This window comes from Mizuhopecten yessoensis, unplaced genomic scaffold (assembly GCF_002113885.1).
Source record: "Mizuhopecten yessoensis strain PY_sf001 unplaced genomic scaffold, ASM211388v2 scaffold2137, whole genome shotgun sequence".
Lineage (NCBI taxonomy): Eukaryota > Metazoa > Mollusca > Bivalvia > Pectinida > Pectinidae > Mizuhopecten > Mizuhopecten yessoensis.
In genome coordinates, this window is record NW_018404396.1 from 145,997 (window position 1) to 165,555 (window position 19,559).

At 33.9% G+C, this 19,559-nt stretch overlaps 2 protein-coding genes across 3 annotated transcripts; one reads left to right on the forward strand and one right to left on the reverse strand.

Annotated features, from left to right (window-relative positions):
* Positions 1 to 1,842: 1,842 nt before the first annotated feature.
* Positions 1,843 to 14,170, reverse strand: LOC110445249 (regulator of microtubule dynamics protein 1-like). Of its 2 annotated transcripts, XR_002462339.1 has the most exons (10): positions 13,799 to 14,170; positions 11,937 to 12,147; positions 11,001 to 11,173; positions 10,594 to 10,669; positions 10,152 to 10,229; positions 8,959 to 9,057; positions 7,739 to 7,792; positions 7,444 to 7,524; positions 4,270 to 6,782; positions 1,843 to 3,582 (listed from the first exon to the last, which is right to left on the reverse strand). XR_002462339.1 is itself a non-coding variant. In XM_021489751.1 (9 exons), the coding sequence occupies exons 1-9, from the start codon at positions 14,077 to 14,079 to the stop codon at positions 6,729 to 6,731; spliced, it is 1,107 nt and encodes a 368-aa protein (XP_021345426.1). In that variant the 5' UTR covers positions 14,080 to 14,170; the 3' UTR covers positions 1,843 to 6,728. The 2 variants fall into 2 exon arrangements, 1 of the variants encoding a protein (XP_021345426.1); XM_021489751.1 differs by having other exon boundaries at positions 1,843 to 6,782.
* Positions 14,171 to 14,373: 203 nt separating this feature from the next.
* On the forward strand, positions 14,374 to 16,901 carry LOC110445250 (GTP cyclohydrolase 1 feedback regulatory protein-like). The gene is made up of 3 exons (XM_021489752.1): positions 14,374 to 14,511; positions 15,104 to 15,198; positions 15,599 to 16,901. Exons 1-3 carry the CDS (start codon positions 14,476 to 14,478, stop codon positions 15,738 to 15,740), a joined length of 273 nt encoding a protein of 90 aa, XP_021345427.1. The 5' UTR covers positions 14,374 to 14,475; the 3' UTR covers positions 15,741 to 16,901.
* Positions 16,902 to 19,559: the final 2,658 nt, after the last annotated feature.

Below are 19,559 nucleotides of genomic sequence, written 5' to 3' on the forward strand. Positions count from 1 at the left end.
GCTGTTTAGATTTTTAAGTTTTTAATATTTTGGTAAACAGTCAAAAATATCCACAATCACGTTACATCATAATCACAGTCTGTTTATCAGTCACTGTACATAACACGGGAAGTATCAGTTGCAGATTAGACATAGGACACAATCAGGTGATATTTATTTGACGCAGAATTTGTTTGTCCATGTCATCATTTGAGGAAAAAACCCGGTATAAAGTCATATGTGTGCAGTAACTCTAGAATTGATACAACTGTACATTACTATAAATTATCTGTTTAGCTTTCCCCAGATCGGGTTATTTTAACCATTATTATAGATACATCCAGCCTTTATCACATGTCTCATTTAGTCAACTGGAAATTACCTACTTCAAATTATAAAACTACTATAATCTCAATATTCAATCATTGTTTTTGGTTGTGTCTTTTACTGGTAATGGAATCAGTTTGCTGTTGAGGATTTTTACTTTAGAAAAATAGATAAGAGAACTCTATCTCAAAATAATAAGTTATTCTCAGATAAGGGGGAAAAAAATATTGTTCAGCAACAGCAATGGTAAACATATTTATTATAAAAAAAAATCTATGTAGTTCATACATAAATTCATTAAACATAAAAAATGGCTGGATATATCACAAATAATGTGGCTTAACAGACAAAGAATCTCATCAGGCAACACATTTATTGTGCCTGTCGCTTACAATGACTCGACTTGATAGTCATTTAACAAATCACGTTAAGAGAAATGAAAAATAAATAAATTGCTCAAAAATCATCAATGCCACACTATAATGGCCATTAAATCAAAACAATAAAATATGGATGCAAAGATTTGTAGATTATCAGTACAACGTCGATTGGATTCTACATAATACCATGCACATTATGTACAGCATCGACACATGTACAGAAACTGAAATACCGAACACTACAACCTAATTTTATTATCTAAATTATAGTGTTGAATCTCAAAATATAGGATTTCTTTAATACAGTCAAACTTTGATTATTTGGGCTCAAACTGTTTCTGTACATATTACAAATACACTACTACATTTGTAGTCACATCGTAGCCTTGATTTACTCCGCCAAACTTAGCAGAGTGTTCAGATAAACAAGGTTTCACTGTAGACATTTGCTTGTTGGTTTTTAGGTCACCTGAGCTTTGCTGTCCCTGGGGCCAGGGTGGGGCCCCAAAGGGAAAATTAACCAAAATTTTAAAAATCTTCTTCTCCCGACTCAGAGGTACAACAGTCATTTTCTCTGCATAGATGGAAAGATCATCAGGGGCTTTATTTATATTGTAAATTTCAGGACCCAAAGCTATCCATTCTCCCTTGGGGAGGGGTAAAGTTTACTAAAGTTTATATAGGGAAACAACACTTTTCGGTATATTTGGCAATTTTCTGTAGGAAATTGTTCTTCCTTGTTGAGAATTATCCTTGGAGGAAGATGGTTTTAAAATGTAAAATTCGGATTCCTACCCCAACCCTAGGGGCCAGGGTGGGCCCAAAAGGGAAAATTAATCAATATTTCAAAAATCTGATTGATTGATCAGGAGCTTTATTGAATTTGTCAATTTCAGGACCCCTGAGCCATCCGTTGGGGAGGGGGTAAAGTTTACTTTAGTTTATATAAGGAAATAACACTTTTGGGTATATTTTATCCAATTTCAGCAGAAAATTATTCTTACTTTGTGAGAATCATCTTTGGTGGATGAGGGTATTACATTGTGAAATTGGAATTCCTGCCCCATCCCAGGGGTTAGGGTGGGGCCCCAAAGGGAACATTTACCAATATTTTAAAATTCTTATCCATTGATGACATGACAGTGGTATTGTTTTTCACTTAGTTTACATGCTGCCTTCCACATCACATCTAAACAATAAAATAAAGCTTCCAGTACCTATGATATAACTCATGTGACCGCTAAAGCTCTTGGGTCTCTTGTTTTAAATGGTAAAGCATTGTACTGAAATGAATTGTAAATGTATAACATAGCACATTGTAGGTGTATATATATAGTGTATTACATTGTAAGTGCACAGTGTAGTGCATTATAATATATATATACCATGTACATGTAGTACATTGTAAGTTTATCCAATGAAGTACAGATTTTAGTGTTCTTCATTGTAAGTACATATTTTTACAGTGTTACTGCACATCATGGAATATTTTTAAATGATTGCATACCATCATAAAAGTTAACACTAGATGCATCTCAATCCTTAAATATTGAAATATTATACTAATGTTTGTCAATCAATTGATCTTATTGTAAATCAGGGATCCTGCACTATTGACAATTTACAAAATAGCATGCTGAGACTTTACGGAATTACACATCCTGTTCTCTACCTGATTACATTTATATTTTAACATTTTCCTCTTTTTAATATAAGTGTGCAATGTACATGCAGTTTCAAACTGTTGAACATATTTTCTAGTTGTCCTATAGAGTAAACATATACCTGGTAATGGAATATCCAACCAGATAATAAAGTATGGCTCTGATGGCACAGACATACTATATTGGGTTCTCTCATTGATCACCTCCAATTCTAATACACTATGAAATCTATATAGTTCTCACTTCTAACAGATGTACAAAGATCTCATTTTTAACACATACCCCGGTAAAACCTACATAATTCTCACTACTATATAACATACACAGTTCTCACTTCTAACAGATGTACAAAAATCTCACACTTAAGACAGAGAGCCTACATAATTCTCACTACTATATATAATATACATAGTTCTCACTTCAAAACAAATATACAAAGATCTCACACTTAAGACATAAAACCTACATAATTCTCACTACTATATAATATACATAGTTCTCACTTCAAAACAAATATACAAAGATCTCACACTTAAGACATAAAACCTACATAATTCTCACTACTATATAATATACATAGTTCTCACTTCAAAACAAATATACAAAGATCTCACACTTAAGACATAAAACCTACATAATTCTCACTACTATATAATATACATAGTTCTCACTTCAAAACAAATATACAAAGATCTCACACTTAAGACATAAAACCTACATAATTCTCACTACTATATAATATACATAGTTCTCACTTCAAAACAAATATACAAAGATCTCACACTTAAGACATAAAACCTACATAATTCTCACTACTATATAACATACATAGTTCTCACTTCAAACAGATATACAAAGATCTCGCACTTAAGACATTAAAACCTACATAATTCTCACTATTATATAATATACCTAGTTCTCACTTCTAACAGATGTACAAAGATCTCACACTTAACACAGAGAGCCTACATAATTCTAACTACTATATATAACATACATAGTTCTCACTTCGAACAGATATACAAAGATCTCACACTTAAGACATAAAACCTACATAATTCTCATTACTAAATAATAAACATAGTTCTCACTTCTAACAGATGTACAAAGATCTCATTTTTAACACATACCCCGGTAAAACCTACATAATTTTCACTACTATATAATATACATAGTTCTCACTTCTAACAGATGTACAAAGATCTCATTTTTAACACATACCCCGGTAAAACCTACATAATTTTCACTACTATATAATATACATAGTTCTCACTTCTAACAGATGTACAAAGATCTCACACCTAACACAAGAGAACCTACATATGTCTCACTACTATATATAACATACATAGTTCTCACTTCAAACAGATATACAAAGATCTCACACTTAAGACATAAAACCTACATAATTCTCATTCCTATATAACATACATATATAGTTCTCACTTCTAACAGATGTACAAAGATCTCACACCTAACACAGAGAACATACATAATTCTCACTACTATATATAACATACATAGTTCTCACTTCAAACAGATATACAAAGATCTCACACTTAAGACATAAAACCTACATAATTCTCATTCCTATATAACATACATATATAGTTCTCACTTCTAACAGATGTACAAAGATCTCACACCTAACACAGAGAACATACATAATTCTCACTACTATATATAACATACATAGTTCTCACTTCAAACAGATATACAAAGATCTCACACTTAAGACATAAAACCTACATAATTCTCATTCCTATATAACATACATATATAGTTCTCACTTCTAACAGATGTACAAAGATCTCGAACCTAACACAGAGAACATACATAATTCTCACTACTACATATATAACATACAAAGTTCTCACTTCGAACAGATATACAAAGATCTCACACTTAAGACGTAAAACCTACATAATTCTCATTACTATATAACATACATAGTTCTCACTTCTAACAGATGTACAAAGATCTCACACCTATCACAAAGAACATACATAATTCTCATTACTATATAACATACATAGTTCTCACTTCTAACAGATGTACAAAGATCTCACACTTAACACAGAGAGCCTACATAATTCTAACTACTATATATAACATACATAGTTCTCACTTCAAACAGATATACAAAGATCTCACACTTAAGACATGAAACCTACATAATTTTCATTACTATATAATATACCTAGTTCTCACTTCTAACAGATGTACAAAGATCTCACACTTAACACAGAGAGCCTACATAATTCTCACTACTATATATAACATACATAGTTCTCACTTCGAACAGATATACAAAGATCTCACACTTAAGACATAAACCCTACATAATTCTCATTACTATATAACACACATATTTCTCACTTCGAACACATACAATGTATATATACTGAACATGGCTCATTGCTCGAACAAGTAACACAAAACGCTCATGGTTCTCATATAAAGATCCCTGTACCACTGCCTTGTAAATATGCATTGGATTTTTTTATTTTTTTGGGGGGGAATGACTACCTTTGATAAATCATTCCTGAAAAGAAAACTATACTTTGCATGACTATGAAAAAATAATAAGGGTGAACAGTGTTCTTAGTGAAAAAAATCAGCTAGGCTAGAACTGAATCTGTGCTTCAGACTGTATACTATCGCTCTCATCAACTGAGCTACCAAATCAACGGAGTGTCCTGGCCCAGCTGTTTTATCCGAAATAAAATGAAAGGGATCCCGGAGATTAATGCATATAGCAGTTGGACAGCGATCCTTAATTACAATGTACACAGTTTTTATTATTACTGTACTAATTAATAAAACATGCAATCATTTGATATGAACAATTTGTTCCCATTCAACCATTTTAACATTTCCACATATTTCTTGCAACAAATTCATGAAAATAAGAGGTACAATTGAGGTCTTAACAGGTAAATGGCATCAAATTGATCCATAATGGTGAGGAAACAAGCCACAGTTAGGAGAACAATACGTTTTATCAATTTCACATATAATAGTAACAAATTTTATTTCAAATTTAATTAGAAGCAAATTGATGAATAAAAGCATTCAATCAATATTTTGTTCACAGGTAAATTTATCAAGGCAAGAAATGACTGTTTGAGACATTTGAAACGGACCAAAAATAATTAACGTGTATAACTGAACAATGTATAATGGACTTGATTGCTAAGATGCGTAGTTTATGGCCTGAATATTATAGACATACTGTACAAAAAAATCAATTTAGCATGTAGTGGTACATGTGCAAGTCAATTCCAAATTTGAGCAAAATGTTCGAAAGGAATTTGGTAATCCCAAAATATGTCAAATATGTTCTGTAACCAGGAGTGATGGATTGATATACAGAATTTTGTTTAATCATAACAATAGTTACATAAACATGTTACTGCAACAGTTAGTCTTCCAGGTATGAGGTTGAAGTTCTGGTGAACTTTGTGCCAATTTTGTGCCATATCAAACAAGGTGATTACCAGCAGTGACCATCTTTGATCTAATAAGAATAGGTGTGGCCTACTACCAAGTTGGTGAAGCCTAGGTAAATGAAGCCTATACCATGAAGGTGATGCCTATACCACGTTGGTGAAGCCTAGATAAATGGAGTCTATATTATGTAGGTAAAGTTTATACCATGTAGGTGAAGCATATACCACAAAGGTTAAGCCTATACCACACAAATGAAGGCTATACCATGTAAGAAAATGTTATACCACAAATGTGAATCCTATACCATGAAGGTGAAGCCTATACCATGTAGGTAAAGTTTATACCAAGTAGGTGAAGCCTATACCATGTAGATAATGCCTTTACCATGTATGTAAAATTTATACCATGAAGGAGAAGCCTATACCAGATGGGTGAAGCCTTTACCATGTAGTTGAAGCCTATACCACAAAGGTGAAGCCTATACCATGTAGGTAATGCCTTTACCATGTAGGTAAAGTTTATACCCTGAAGGTGAAGCCTATACCACGTTGGTGAAGTTTATAACATGTAGGTGAAGCCTATACCATGTAGGTAATGCCTTTACCATGTAGGTGAAGCCTATACCACAAAGGTGAAGCCTATACCACGTTGGTGAAGCCTATACCATGTAGGTGAAGCCTATACCATGAAGGTGAAGCCTATACCACGTTGGTAAAGCCTATACCATGTAGTTTAAGCGAAGATCACCAGAACTTTAACACATAAAACAGTCTAATGTTGTAGCAAAATACTGTGTAAGAGGTTTGATCTAGGAGCATTTCATAATTGTTTTACTAACTACACCAGTATTGTCATCCGCCAAACAAAAAATCCTGGAGTCCTTGCTTGTCATACTTCTCGTACAGCAGACTTTGGAATGCTGGGACTATTGCCTGTACTTGGCCAGCAATGTCTCCACTTCTACCTGAGAGGTTTTGTCCTGTATTGAAAATCAAAGGTTCAAATTCACTAGCATGTTGATAAAGTTAAGAGTCAAAATTCAACAGTTTGTAGATACCGTTCAAATTCAAAATATTCTTGTTTCTAAATAGACAGACTCTCAAGGTCAAAATACACTGCAAGTCTGTAGAAAGTCCAAGCTGGTAAAAAATCACTGGTCTGAAGACGTTCAAGGTCAAAATTAACCAGTCTGTTTAGAGTTTCAGGTCAAATACACTAGTCAGTAGGAAGTTAAAGGTCAAAATACACTAGTCTATAGTTAATTAAAGGTCAAAATATATTAGCCTTATGATTTCAAAATAAAAAATTCACTAGTAATAGTGACTTTAAGGTTTAAATACACTTATGTCATGAGTTTAAGGTCAAAATTCACTAGTCTTTAGAAAGTTAAAGGTTAAATATACCAGTTTACTAAGTTCAGGGTCAAAATATGTTGACACTATTTCACTTGTCTTGTTGAGTCACTTTTCTGGTGATTGCTTGATTAAAATTAAATTATTACACCTACTGAGTTGTCCCAGACAAACACAAATACAAGGAATCAAAGACACATTTGAAAACAATTCTCTACCTAGGTCTGATAAAGATAAGATAGAAGTTGCTTTAATCTCCACTTGGAGGTGATATATATTAATACTTACATCTAGACTAACTACTGGGATGGTGACGGCCTTTTCTAACCAGACAACAGCCTGTACATAGTTTCTTAGTTCTATGTAGCACTGCAATAACAAAATTAATCATGCAGTGTTTGTGAATTTCAGCAGTTATCAGCATTACTATTTTCCCCTACAAAAAGATATGGTGTATAGGCTGAAGTGATTACATGTACATATGATCTTTTAACATCTCTACATTAACAAAGTCACTGACTGTTTATTAGTTATAATATTCCTCATCAAAGCAGACATTTTATTTTAAGATTGATTCTATTACCTTTGCAATAAATAACATATTTTCTTTCCATTTTCCAGGGTTCAGTCGTTCTGCCTGAAAATAAATTATTAATTTTATTTCACATGATGACATACAAACTTCTTCAATAAACAAAGTGTTTATGAGTACAGTGTAAGAGTAATCCTAAGCTGATTGTTGTAAGTTTAGGAATTAATTGCAAGGAGCTTGATACACTGTCAAATATTTATTTTACTTGTAGGAACAGTGACCTTCTTTGGAGTTGAATAGCAATTTCAGGGAAGCATATATGGCAGGCAGGAACTGGTTTCTAGCTTTGTAATAGATATCATAACCTTTCACAATTGTGAAGCAACAAACTTAGACATACAGAGAGGTATTGATACAATATCCCCCGATAGACTCCCAAAGGGATCTTTGCGTCAACTATGGGAGCCCACACATCAAGTTTGAACTTTGCATAATCATTCATTCTCAAGTTATCTGGATAACTGCAACAAAGCAGAATCCTATCTTTAACAATAGTGACTTTGACCTTTGTCAGAATAATCCAAAATTCATAGGGTTCTTCGTGTCCACTAGAGCAACCCACACCTTGTACGATCATTTGTTCTCAATATCATCTGGACAAGCGCAACCAATCAGAATTCTATTACAGCAATGATGACCCTGTCAAGACCATACCCAAAATTGTCAGGGTTCTTCACATTAATTAGAGCAACCCACAACACAAGTTTTGAACTTTGTATGATCATTCCATCTCAAGTTATCATTCGAAAAAGCTCTCCAGACAAAGGGATGTACACCCCATTTGACCACTATATCCTGCCAAATAAAATTAAGGTAATATTAACCGGGTATCGATTTGTGCAAAACCGTCAGAATCCCATGGGGCATTGGGTATGGGATGCATTTCATGAAAAATAACAACCCATTCAGGACAGGAATACTTGTAACGTTATTTAACTGATTCTGACTCCTCAGTCATTCTGAGGCCAAGGTTTTCATCTTTTCTTTTTATAACTTCACCACATCAGTTCCTAAAAATTCAAGAACAGTTCCTCTCAGAGAATTAGTCATTAGTTTCCCATGTAATAATTATGATGTTGCAAAAGTAATAAAAATAAACATTATAATTGGGAGCAAAAATTAGTTAATCAGGTTTTCAAAACAAAAATGCATACAATCCTTGACTGAAAAAAAGTCTGTTTACCTAGAAAGTGTCTGTAACATTACCTTACCTCTTGAAAGTTGAGTAAAGCCTCATCAGCGGTTGATGTAGGTGGTGCAGCATAGAGGGCAGCAGCTGCCTTCCTCTCAATCCAGGACAACATGTACACCTGTAATTATACATCATATCTACATACAACATGTACATCTGTAACTATACATCATATCTACATACAACATGTACACCTGTAATTATACATCATATCTTCATACAACATGTACACCTGTAATTATACATCATATCTACATAAAACATGTACACCTGTAATTGTACATCATATCTACATACAACATGTACACCTGTAATTATACACCATATCTACATACAACATGTTCACCTGTAATTATACATCATATCTACATACAACATGTTCACCTGTAATTATACATCATATCTACATACAACATGTTCACCTGTAATTATACATCATATCTACATACAACATGTTCACCTGTAATTATACATCATATCTACATACAACATGTTCACCTGTAATTATACATCATATCTACATACAACATGTTCACCTGTAATTATACATCATATCTACATACAACATGTTCACCTGTAATTATACATCATATCTACATACAACATGTTCACCTGTAATTATACATCATATCTACATACAACATGTTCACCTGTAATTATACATCATATCTACATACAACATGTTCACCTGTAATTATACATCATATCTACATACAACATGTTCACCTGTAATTATACATCATATCTACATACAACATGTTCACCTGTAATTATACATCATATCTACATATTTAAAACAATGTACCCCTGCCATTATCTACATAAAACATGTTCACTTGTCATCATACATTTAAGCAATGACCTACTTTCATTTGGCACCCAAAGTAATTATGAATGTCATATCAAAAATTCAAAATGACAAGTTCTATGAACTGAGCTGTAAATGATATATAACAGTAGCTGATCTATACAGTGAGGTACATATATCGTGAAAGCTTAAACTCTAACTAGATCCTCACACAACAAAAAAGTTATCAAACAGAATGACTTTCTTATTTAACTTTACACTATGAAATGTATACATATATATATATCAAAGAGTACCCATAATATGCCCGGAATCGGCAAGTACCTTCAACTGAGTACCTGTGACCAGACTCGCTATCTAACTGTGACTCAGAACCTAAACATAAACTATGATTGACTACATACTCCGAAACACCAACGGCCCAGGAGGTGGTGACTAGAGGGATCATCCGGCTTGATTTGTATAGCTCGCTCAATATGTTCCTAGAACAGGAAGGGAGATAACTCAAAAATGCATTCAAAACAATATCACAAAATACAAATTAAATATCTGTATCAACCTCAGGGAATCCATATGATTTGTTCAGTGTACGTCGTCTTATCTTATTTTATTTGATAAGTTGTTTTGATATGCAAATATTACAAACCGATCAAACTAAATCAGTTTTCCTTACAATAAAAGTAATATGTGTATCATCTATTATCAGCTGTTTACTTTGTGGTATGCAGGTTTGTTATCTATCAATCAACCTATACAATATAAACTAAACAATGTAGCAACCAACATCAATCAGAATCTATTGATCTTCCTTTATTTTACAACACAAGACTTTTTAATGGTACCAACCTTGAATACATATCCATTTTTTATTTTTGCCTGTGTTCCTTCATAATCTCCAATGCTACCCACAGTAATTGCAAACCTGAATCAGAATGGAAAATGTATTGATGTAAAATCTGGAGTATTGGGAACATACATAGAAGTGATAATACTGATTTCTACTTCTTTGTTAGAAATGCTAATAAGCTAATGTCCCATCTGCACATGTGGTTGTGCACAATGGTCATCACTTTTAAATCATATGACGTTCACTTGTAACAGACTTCTAGATACTCCAAACTACATTATCAGCCAATATTCTGCACTAATGCAAAAAAACTTCTGTTCATAACTAATGTGAATGTGAAGTCAGAGTCTAATATTAATATGTATACACTGTACAAAACCTGGTTCATTATACCAGCTACTATTACCATTTATGGGCACTGGCACAATCTTCGTTGAGTGTCAGGGCCTGGGCTGCACTGTCCTTTGCACTGTACACCATTTCCTTTTTCTTATCTTCATTGCCTACACTGCCTTCTATCTGGGCCACCTGGTACGTACACTTAGACAGGCGCCAGTGGTAGTCAGCATCCCCCAGAAACTACAACAGTAACAAGACATTATAGGTATACTTAGACAGGCGCCAGTGGTAGTCAGCATCCCCCAACAACTACAACAGTAACAAAACATTATAGGTATACTTAGACAGGCACTAGTGGTAGTCAGCATCCCCCAGAAACTACAACAGTAACAAACCATTATAGGCATACTTAGACAGGCGCCAGTGGTAGTCAGCATCCCCCAGTAACTACAACAGTAACAAAAACATTATAGGTATACTTAGACAGGCACCAGTGGTAGTCAGCATCCCCGAGAAACTACAACAGTAACAAACCATTATAGGTATACTTAGACAGGCGCCAGTGGTAGTCAGCATCACCCAGAAACTACAACAGTAACAAAACATTATAGGTATACTTAGACAGGCGCCAGTGGTAGTCAGCATCACCCAGAAACTACAACAGTAACAAACCATTATAGGTATACTTAGACAGGCACCAGTGGTAGTCAGCATCACCCAGAAACTACAACAGTAACAAAACATTATAGGTAAACTTAGACAGGCGCCAGTGGTAGTCAGCATCCCCCAGAAACTACAACAGTAACAAAAACATTATAGGTAAACTTAGACAGGCGCCAGGGACTACGACAGTTGACACAACATTATAGGGGTTGTATAATTTGAAAGGTGCCAGTGGAAGTCAGTATCATCCAGATAATTCAACAATCAACATGTTGTTCAATATACAACAGGTACACTTAGGTAGCATCATCAATGACATTTGTATACAATAATAATTTACCTGTGATTTGTGTTTAAGGAGAAGAGTGTAGGCATTTTGTTTGTCATCATCTCCCCCCTCCAGAAGCTGATCTACTTGCTCGTAAACTTGGACTTTCTGTTCATCGACTGACTGTTGTCTATTTGTCTGCCCTGGTGCAATATCCTCCGCATTTAATTCCCGAAAGGACTCTACAAACTCTGGATCACTTGGCGAACTAACAGTTCCTGACCTGCAGAAAACCAAATTTGCCTAAACGATGAATTTTAACATTTCACAGTACACAGTCAAATTAATATTTGGCAGTGATGAAGCCTAACATAAATGTGCTTCATTTATTGGTATTTGACTTATGAATGCACTGGTGGCTGGTGGCTACAACAGATTCAAATTTGTAAATTTCTCTTGTACCGTTTCCATTTTTTATGACATTTGCAGTCTATGAAAACTGGATGGATCAAAAGCTGCATAAATGCAAAATCAGAAAAAAAATCCATTTAATCAAATATAGTCTATAGGTTAACATGTAACAATACAAGAGGCACAGAGGGCCTGTATCACCTGTTTCTTTTGTTACATGAAACTGACATATAGGTAACTTCAGACCAAATTTGGTAACTAGAACACAAGACATTTTAACATCTCTTAAACGCTTAAGATATTGTTGTTTGAAATTTGAAATTGTAATTTTAAAGCTTTTAACCCGCGTTGACCTTTGACTCCGGCTAGCACTTAAAGTTGACATTTGACCTCATTACTGTGAATAAGAAAAAGATTTGCACTGCTGGTCTACATAACATACCAAGTATCATGACTCTAGTCCAAATGGTTCTTAGGATATTGTTGTTTGAAGTTTTGAACATATTTGCCCCGATCACCTTGAAACTAGATCAAGGTCATTTTAATTAGGAAAAACTTTATAGCACTCCATCCCAGGTACCTACTGGTAAAATATCATGACCCTGGGCCTTATGGAACTTGAGAAGAAGACTGTTAAAGCTTTTAACACATGTTGACATTTGACCACTGACTAGCACTTAAAGTTGACCTTTGACCTCATTACTGTCATAAAGAAAAAGATTATTAGCACTGCTGGTCTACATAACATACCTTAGTATCATGACGCTAGTCCAAATGGTTCTTAGGATATTGTTGTTTCAATTTTTGAACATATTTGACCTCTGTGACCTTGAAAGTAGGTCAAGGTCATTTTAATGAGGAAAGTTTATAGCACTCCATCCCAGGTACCTACTGGCCAAATATCATGACCCTAGGTCCCCCAGTTCTATAGAAGAAGTCGTTTAAAAGAAAAAGTTGACGGACGGACGCCGGAGTACGGCATAAGCTCACATGGCCCTTTGGCCAGGTGAGCTAAAAAGCAAAATGTTTGCTCTTTTTTTTTTGCTCTTTTTTTTGTCCATAGGGAAGTGAAGGTACAAGTGAAGTGCATTCAACCAAAACTTACAATGACAGTTTGCAATCTCAAAAGAGTCTGTCAAAGTCGAGGGAGCTCCAAACCTTTCAGGCTTTCGGAATATCTCTAGTGTAACAGATATGATTGGTACTCTTGGCTGGCGCAGCCTGTCAGATCGTAGGAAAGATGCACGCCTAAAGATGTTCCATAAAATTCATCAGGGCACAGTGGCCATATTCATGACTGACAAGATGCACAGAGCCAGAAGAATTCCTAGAAATTCCCACCAGGTCCAATTCCAACAGCAATACTCGAAAGCACTAACTAGACAACAATCATGTTTTCCTCGTACCATACTAGACTGGAACAAATTACCATCTGACATTGTTAATGCACCCACTTTCAACTCTTTTNGTACTACAGATTCAAAGTGTCGGAGAGAAGAAAAAACAATACATAAATTATGTACCCTCCATATGCGTCTTCAAACATTTCATCGTCGTCGTCCCCACTGCTAGCGTGAACAGAATAGAACCCTGGACTACGTCGACGCTTCTTTACAGATTCCAGCTGTTGCTGGAGTGCTTTCACCTCTTGTTTCAGTTCACTGATGGACGCAGACAGCCGCTGGATTTCGCGGAGAAATGTCCCAGTTATTTTCAAGTAAAGAATTGTTCCACCTAATCCAATGAATATACCTGTCCCCAGAGCACCAAAGAAGGGTGAATTGGGTCGCAGAAAGGAGGACATTCTGAAACTGAAGAGCCAAAAACGAAACGAAACTACAGAGGGTCTAAAAATTGTAGCCCTACGTACCACCACCACAGCAGACTCTTATAACCGGAAGTAGATAACTGTCACATGTAGCGCCATCTGTAAATAAACAATAGTAAATGTGGTGTACGGTGTAGTATTTTCATGGCTTGAATGCAGCCTTTTAGATTTATGAATAGTTCATTTTGAATACCGATACTGGTAACATTTGATTTATGATCTAGGATAAATATAAGCTTTTGTTAAATTGTTTGTGTCCATAAGCTTAAATAAATGGTGTCGTTAGGAATATACACAACTCAATTAATTAGCAAGCGCACATAACTCTCAAGTCTTTATAACTTCCGGTCATCTGTCAAATTTGATGTCAAAATGCCTCATATTCTTATCAGCACTCAGATTCGTCTGGTAATTCAATTTCATTTCGTCAATTTGATACGGGCATAGAAAACATACTTTTTATTCCTTTTCATCATTTCCGTTCGCGCTAAAATGAAAATATTTGATAATATTTGAGAAAATGCAATTAATGTACAGGTGTGCCTAGCCGTTTTATTGAACCAAATTGCAAAATTATACTGATTATATATGTCTATCAATAATTCCATTCGGGATCCATGCAATCACAAGGGCTTGTATATATTTGTAACAGTTATATGCAACACATAAGTCTAGACATAGCATTATTTTAGTTCTTATAATATTTTTGTATAAACTTTAAGCCCCTGTGATACATATTTGGTGAACAATAATATAGCAGTCATTAACGGATTGATAAATATATATGAATTTCTGTCTAGCAATTTATTTTGCATTATGATTTTCTGTTTAAATTGAAACATTATAATGATAGATGAAACACATTCATGTTCTACCTATATACATAATTTGTATGTTTCTGAACAGTGAAGAAATGGATAAATTCATCATCCATGTGTCAAAACATAAGTGATGTCTTTTTGAATGACACTAAATTAATTATTTGTCTTGTTATTTTTAGGAGAGTGGGCCAACGGTCGTTGGAGATGAGTGGAGTGATAAATCGCTGATGGAACATCTTGGCGCATCCTTGATGAAAACACTTGGAAATAATTTGTATGCTTAATTAAATTGAGCTGGAACACCATTTTACAAATGTTTATAGCAAATTACTCGTACAAGGCTTTCTTAAAAGAAATTGATAAAATTCTTTGGTCTGAGTTAAATTTTCTTCCCGGCCTTGCTTTTTCAAACTTGTTTTTTTTATTGTTCAAATGAATTTCTAAAAAGTCTGCAGATCACCAAATCAAAACAGTTTTTCACAATTATATTGCTAAAATTCCCATGGACAAATAATGGAATATATACATGTTTATGATGGACATGAAAGTTTCAAAAGATATATTTAGATTTTGAGAGTGCTTTTTACCAAAATTAAACTTTGATTCAGTCTGTGATTATGTCAGATAATTCAAAATTATTAAGTTCTTAATATGAATTATCGTTGTTTTTACAGTATGGAGTACCGGACACCTGATCCTCCGCGTGTGGTTTTGGATAAGCTAGAGAAGTTAAACTACCATGTTGTGGCAATGACTGGTGTGGGTCAGACCTGTATTTGGACACTCCAAAAACCTGAACTTCAGCTAAATATCTGAAGCCTACTAGGCTAAACAACATAGAGACAAATACATATTCAGCCAGAAAACTATAACAGAAGACTGGCAGCATTATACTTTCATGTTTTTATGGGACCCGACATATTCAAGTGCAAGATTTTGCCTGATACAAACAATGCAAAGCTGTAGAAGACACAGTAACTATTTTTGTTTAGACAAGAAACATGTTAATGTCAAAAACCTAAATATAATCAAGTGTGAATACATGTATCATTAATTTCATTGATTGTGTATAATCTCTATGTTGGAACATAATTTTGAGATTAAGAAAATTGGCCATGTGTGTGGTTTATTATTTATACAAGTGTTCAAGTATTATGGTATGATATATTCTTACTTCATAGGCAGTGCAGCTTACACAGGCAGAAATAACAGCTTTAAATTATTGTTATGTCTAAACTGATACACAATGATGCTAGATGTATCCAGATAGTATTTTGTATTTCATGAATGTCAAACAATTCTTCTATGATGACACACAAATGATCATGCCCGTGACTTTTATGATGTGGTGTGCAGCAAGTATGTAACTATGGAATCTGAAATTAGAGTAGTTGGCCACCAAGATTTCTGAATGGTGGACGTTATATCTAGCTCAAATTCTGTTGGTTGTTTATGCATGTAGATGAAACTTAACAGGAAATGATTAACGGGTACATTAAAGCCTTTGTATACAGAAAAAAAAAGTTTACTGAAATGGATTCAAATAGGGTTGCAAAGCCTTATGATTGGTTGATATAATATATATAAACTATAATTCAAATTATGACGGTCGCTTTTTGATGAATTTACATGAATTAATGACAGTATTATAGTACATGTACAACCTAAATATGAGTAAATGTAGATGTTCAGTCAATCTTATTGTGGTGTAATGACATCGTGGTGGAGGTGATGTTTATGTTGAAGACATGGTGTACTGTAAGTAGGTGTGTGAGAGAGGTAATGTGATGAGAGTGACAAATTAAGTTATTTATGTGTAGGTATGTGATATTAGATCTGAAAACATAATATATGTGTATTTTTGTTATTATTTTTAAATTCTGTGTAAAGGCATTGCATTGTGTATGTGTACTATTTTACATGGTGTTTGTAAGAAAAATCATACACTAGAAATAAATTAGAACATTTCAAATCAAATTTGTGTTACTAGTTTCATTTCACTAACATAAATATCAAGCACAGGTTTAGAAGAACTCGGTGTATCATGCAAAAACCTTGGTGCTGAATGCTGTACCACAGAACATCTGACTCCTCTATAATATGTGGCTTGTGTAGGGCATGTCTTCTCCAAAAAAAGTTTGCATGACTTGTCTATAACATCAGATTTGTTTATAACACACTATTTGTCTATAACATGACTTATCAATAACACAAGGCATGTCTATAACATGACTTATCAATAACACAAGGCATGTCTATAACATATGATTTGTCTATAACATGACTCGTCAATAACAGAAGACCTGTCTATAACATCAGATTTGTCTAAAACACATGACTTGTCAATAACACTTGATTTTTCTATAAAATAATATTTGTATTTAACACATGATACGTCTAAAACACATACAAATGTACCTTGTCTATAACATGTGATTTGATTTATCTATAACCTATGACTTGTCAAGAACACATGATTTTTCTATACCACTTGCTTCATCTGTAAGACATAATGTGTCTATACACACTTGATTTGTCTAAAAGACGGACGTGATCATAACTTGTCAATAACACTTGATTCGTCTATAACCCATGCTTTGTCTATACACACTTGATTTGTCAATAACATGACTTGTCTATAACACATGACTTGTCTATAACACATGACTGGTCTATAACTCATGACTTGTCTATAGCACATGACTTGTCTATAACACATGACTGGTCTATAACACATGACTTGTCTATAACACAGAACTGGTCTATAGCACATGCCTGGTCTATAGCACATGACTGGTCTATAACACATGACTTGTCTATAACACATGACTTGTCTATAAAACATGACTTGTCTATAACACATGACTGGTCTATAACACATGACTGGTCTATAACACATGACTTATCTATAACACATGACTGGTTTATAACACATGATTTGTCTATAACACATGACTTGTCTATAACACATGATTTGTCTATAATACATGACTGGTCTATAACACATGACTTGTCTATTACACATGACTTGTCTATAACACATAACTTATCTATAACACATGACTGGTCTATAACACATGACTTGTCTATAACACATGACTGGTCTATAACACATGACTTGTCTATAACACATGACTTGTCTATAACACATGACTTATCTATAACACATGACTGGTCTATAACACATAACTTATCTATAACACATGACAAGTCTATAACACATGACTTGTCTATAATACATGAATGGTCTATAACACATGACTGGTCTATAACACATGACTTGTCTATAACACATGCTTGGTCTATACTACATGACTTGTCTATAACACATGACTTGTCTATAACACATGACATGTCAATAACATGACTTTTTTATAACGTGATTTTTCTATAACGCATGACTTGTCTAAAACACATTACTTGTCTACAGTATAACACATATGACTTCATGGAAAGGGCTTCGTATAAGTTTGTGCCAAATCCCATTGCTTATACAAATAGGCAAAAATATATTTTTAAATCAAATCAACACATGTTTTGTCTATAAGAAACGATTTGTATAAAACATGACTTGTCTATAACAAACGATTTGTATATAACATGACTTGTCTATAACAAACGATTTGTATGTAAGATGACTTGTAAATAACTCATGGCTTGTCTATACTAAACGATTTGTTTATAACATGACTTGTCTATAACAAACGATTTGTATATAAGATGACTTGTAAATAACTCATGGCTTGTCTATACTAAACGATTTGTTTATAACATGACTTGTCTATAACAAACGATTTGTATATAACATGACTTGTCTATAACAAACGATTTGTATATAAGATGACTTGTAAATAACTCATGGCTTGTCTATACTAAACGATTTGTTTATAACATGACTTGTCTATAACAAACGATTTGTATATAACATGACTTGTCTATAACAAACGATTTGTATATAAGATGACTTGTAAATAACTCATGGCTTGTCTATACTAAACGATTTGTTTATAACATGACTTGTCTATAACAAACGATTTGTATATAACATGACTTGTCTATAACAAACGATTTGTATATAAGATGACTTGTAAATAACTCATGGCTTGTCTATACTAAACGATTTGTTTATAACATGACTTGTCTATAACAAACGATTTGTATATAACATGACTTGTCTATAACAAACGATTTGTATATAACATGACTTGTCAATAACACATGACTTGTCAATAACACATGTATAACATGCGATTTGTCTATATTATGTATCCTTCAAACTGCACGCGCAACCTACACAAACACTACTGTGTGTACAGACTTCAGAACACTTAAAATTGATAATTTCGTTTTACTTTTCAGCATTTTTACCCTTGTGACTTTGCGGATATTTAAGATCGTTTCATCCCAGGTACCTGCCAATTATCATCAACATACAGGTAGGTATTAAATTCTGAAAAAGGATGATTTCAAAGAAAAAGAATGGTATAAGGGCCAATGTCACAAACTGGATTGAAAGTTTCCTGGTTGGTAGAACCCAGACAGTAGTAGCTGACGGTGAGAAGTCTGACTCTGCCATTCTGAAGTACCCCAGGGATCAGTTCTTGGACCCAGCTTATTCCTCTCTTTTTATACTAA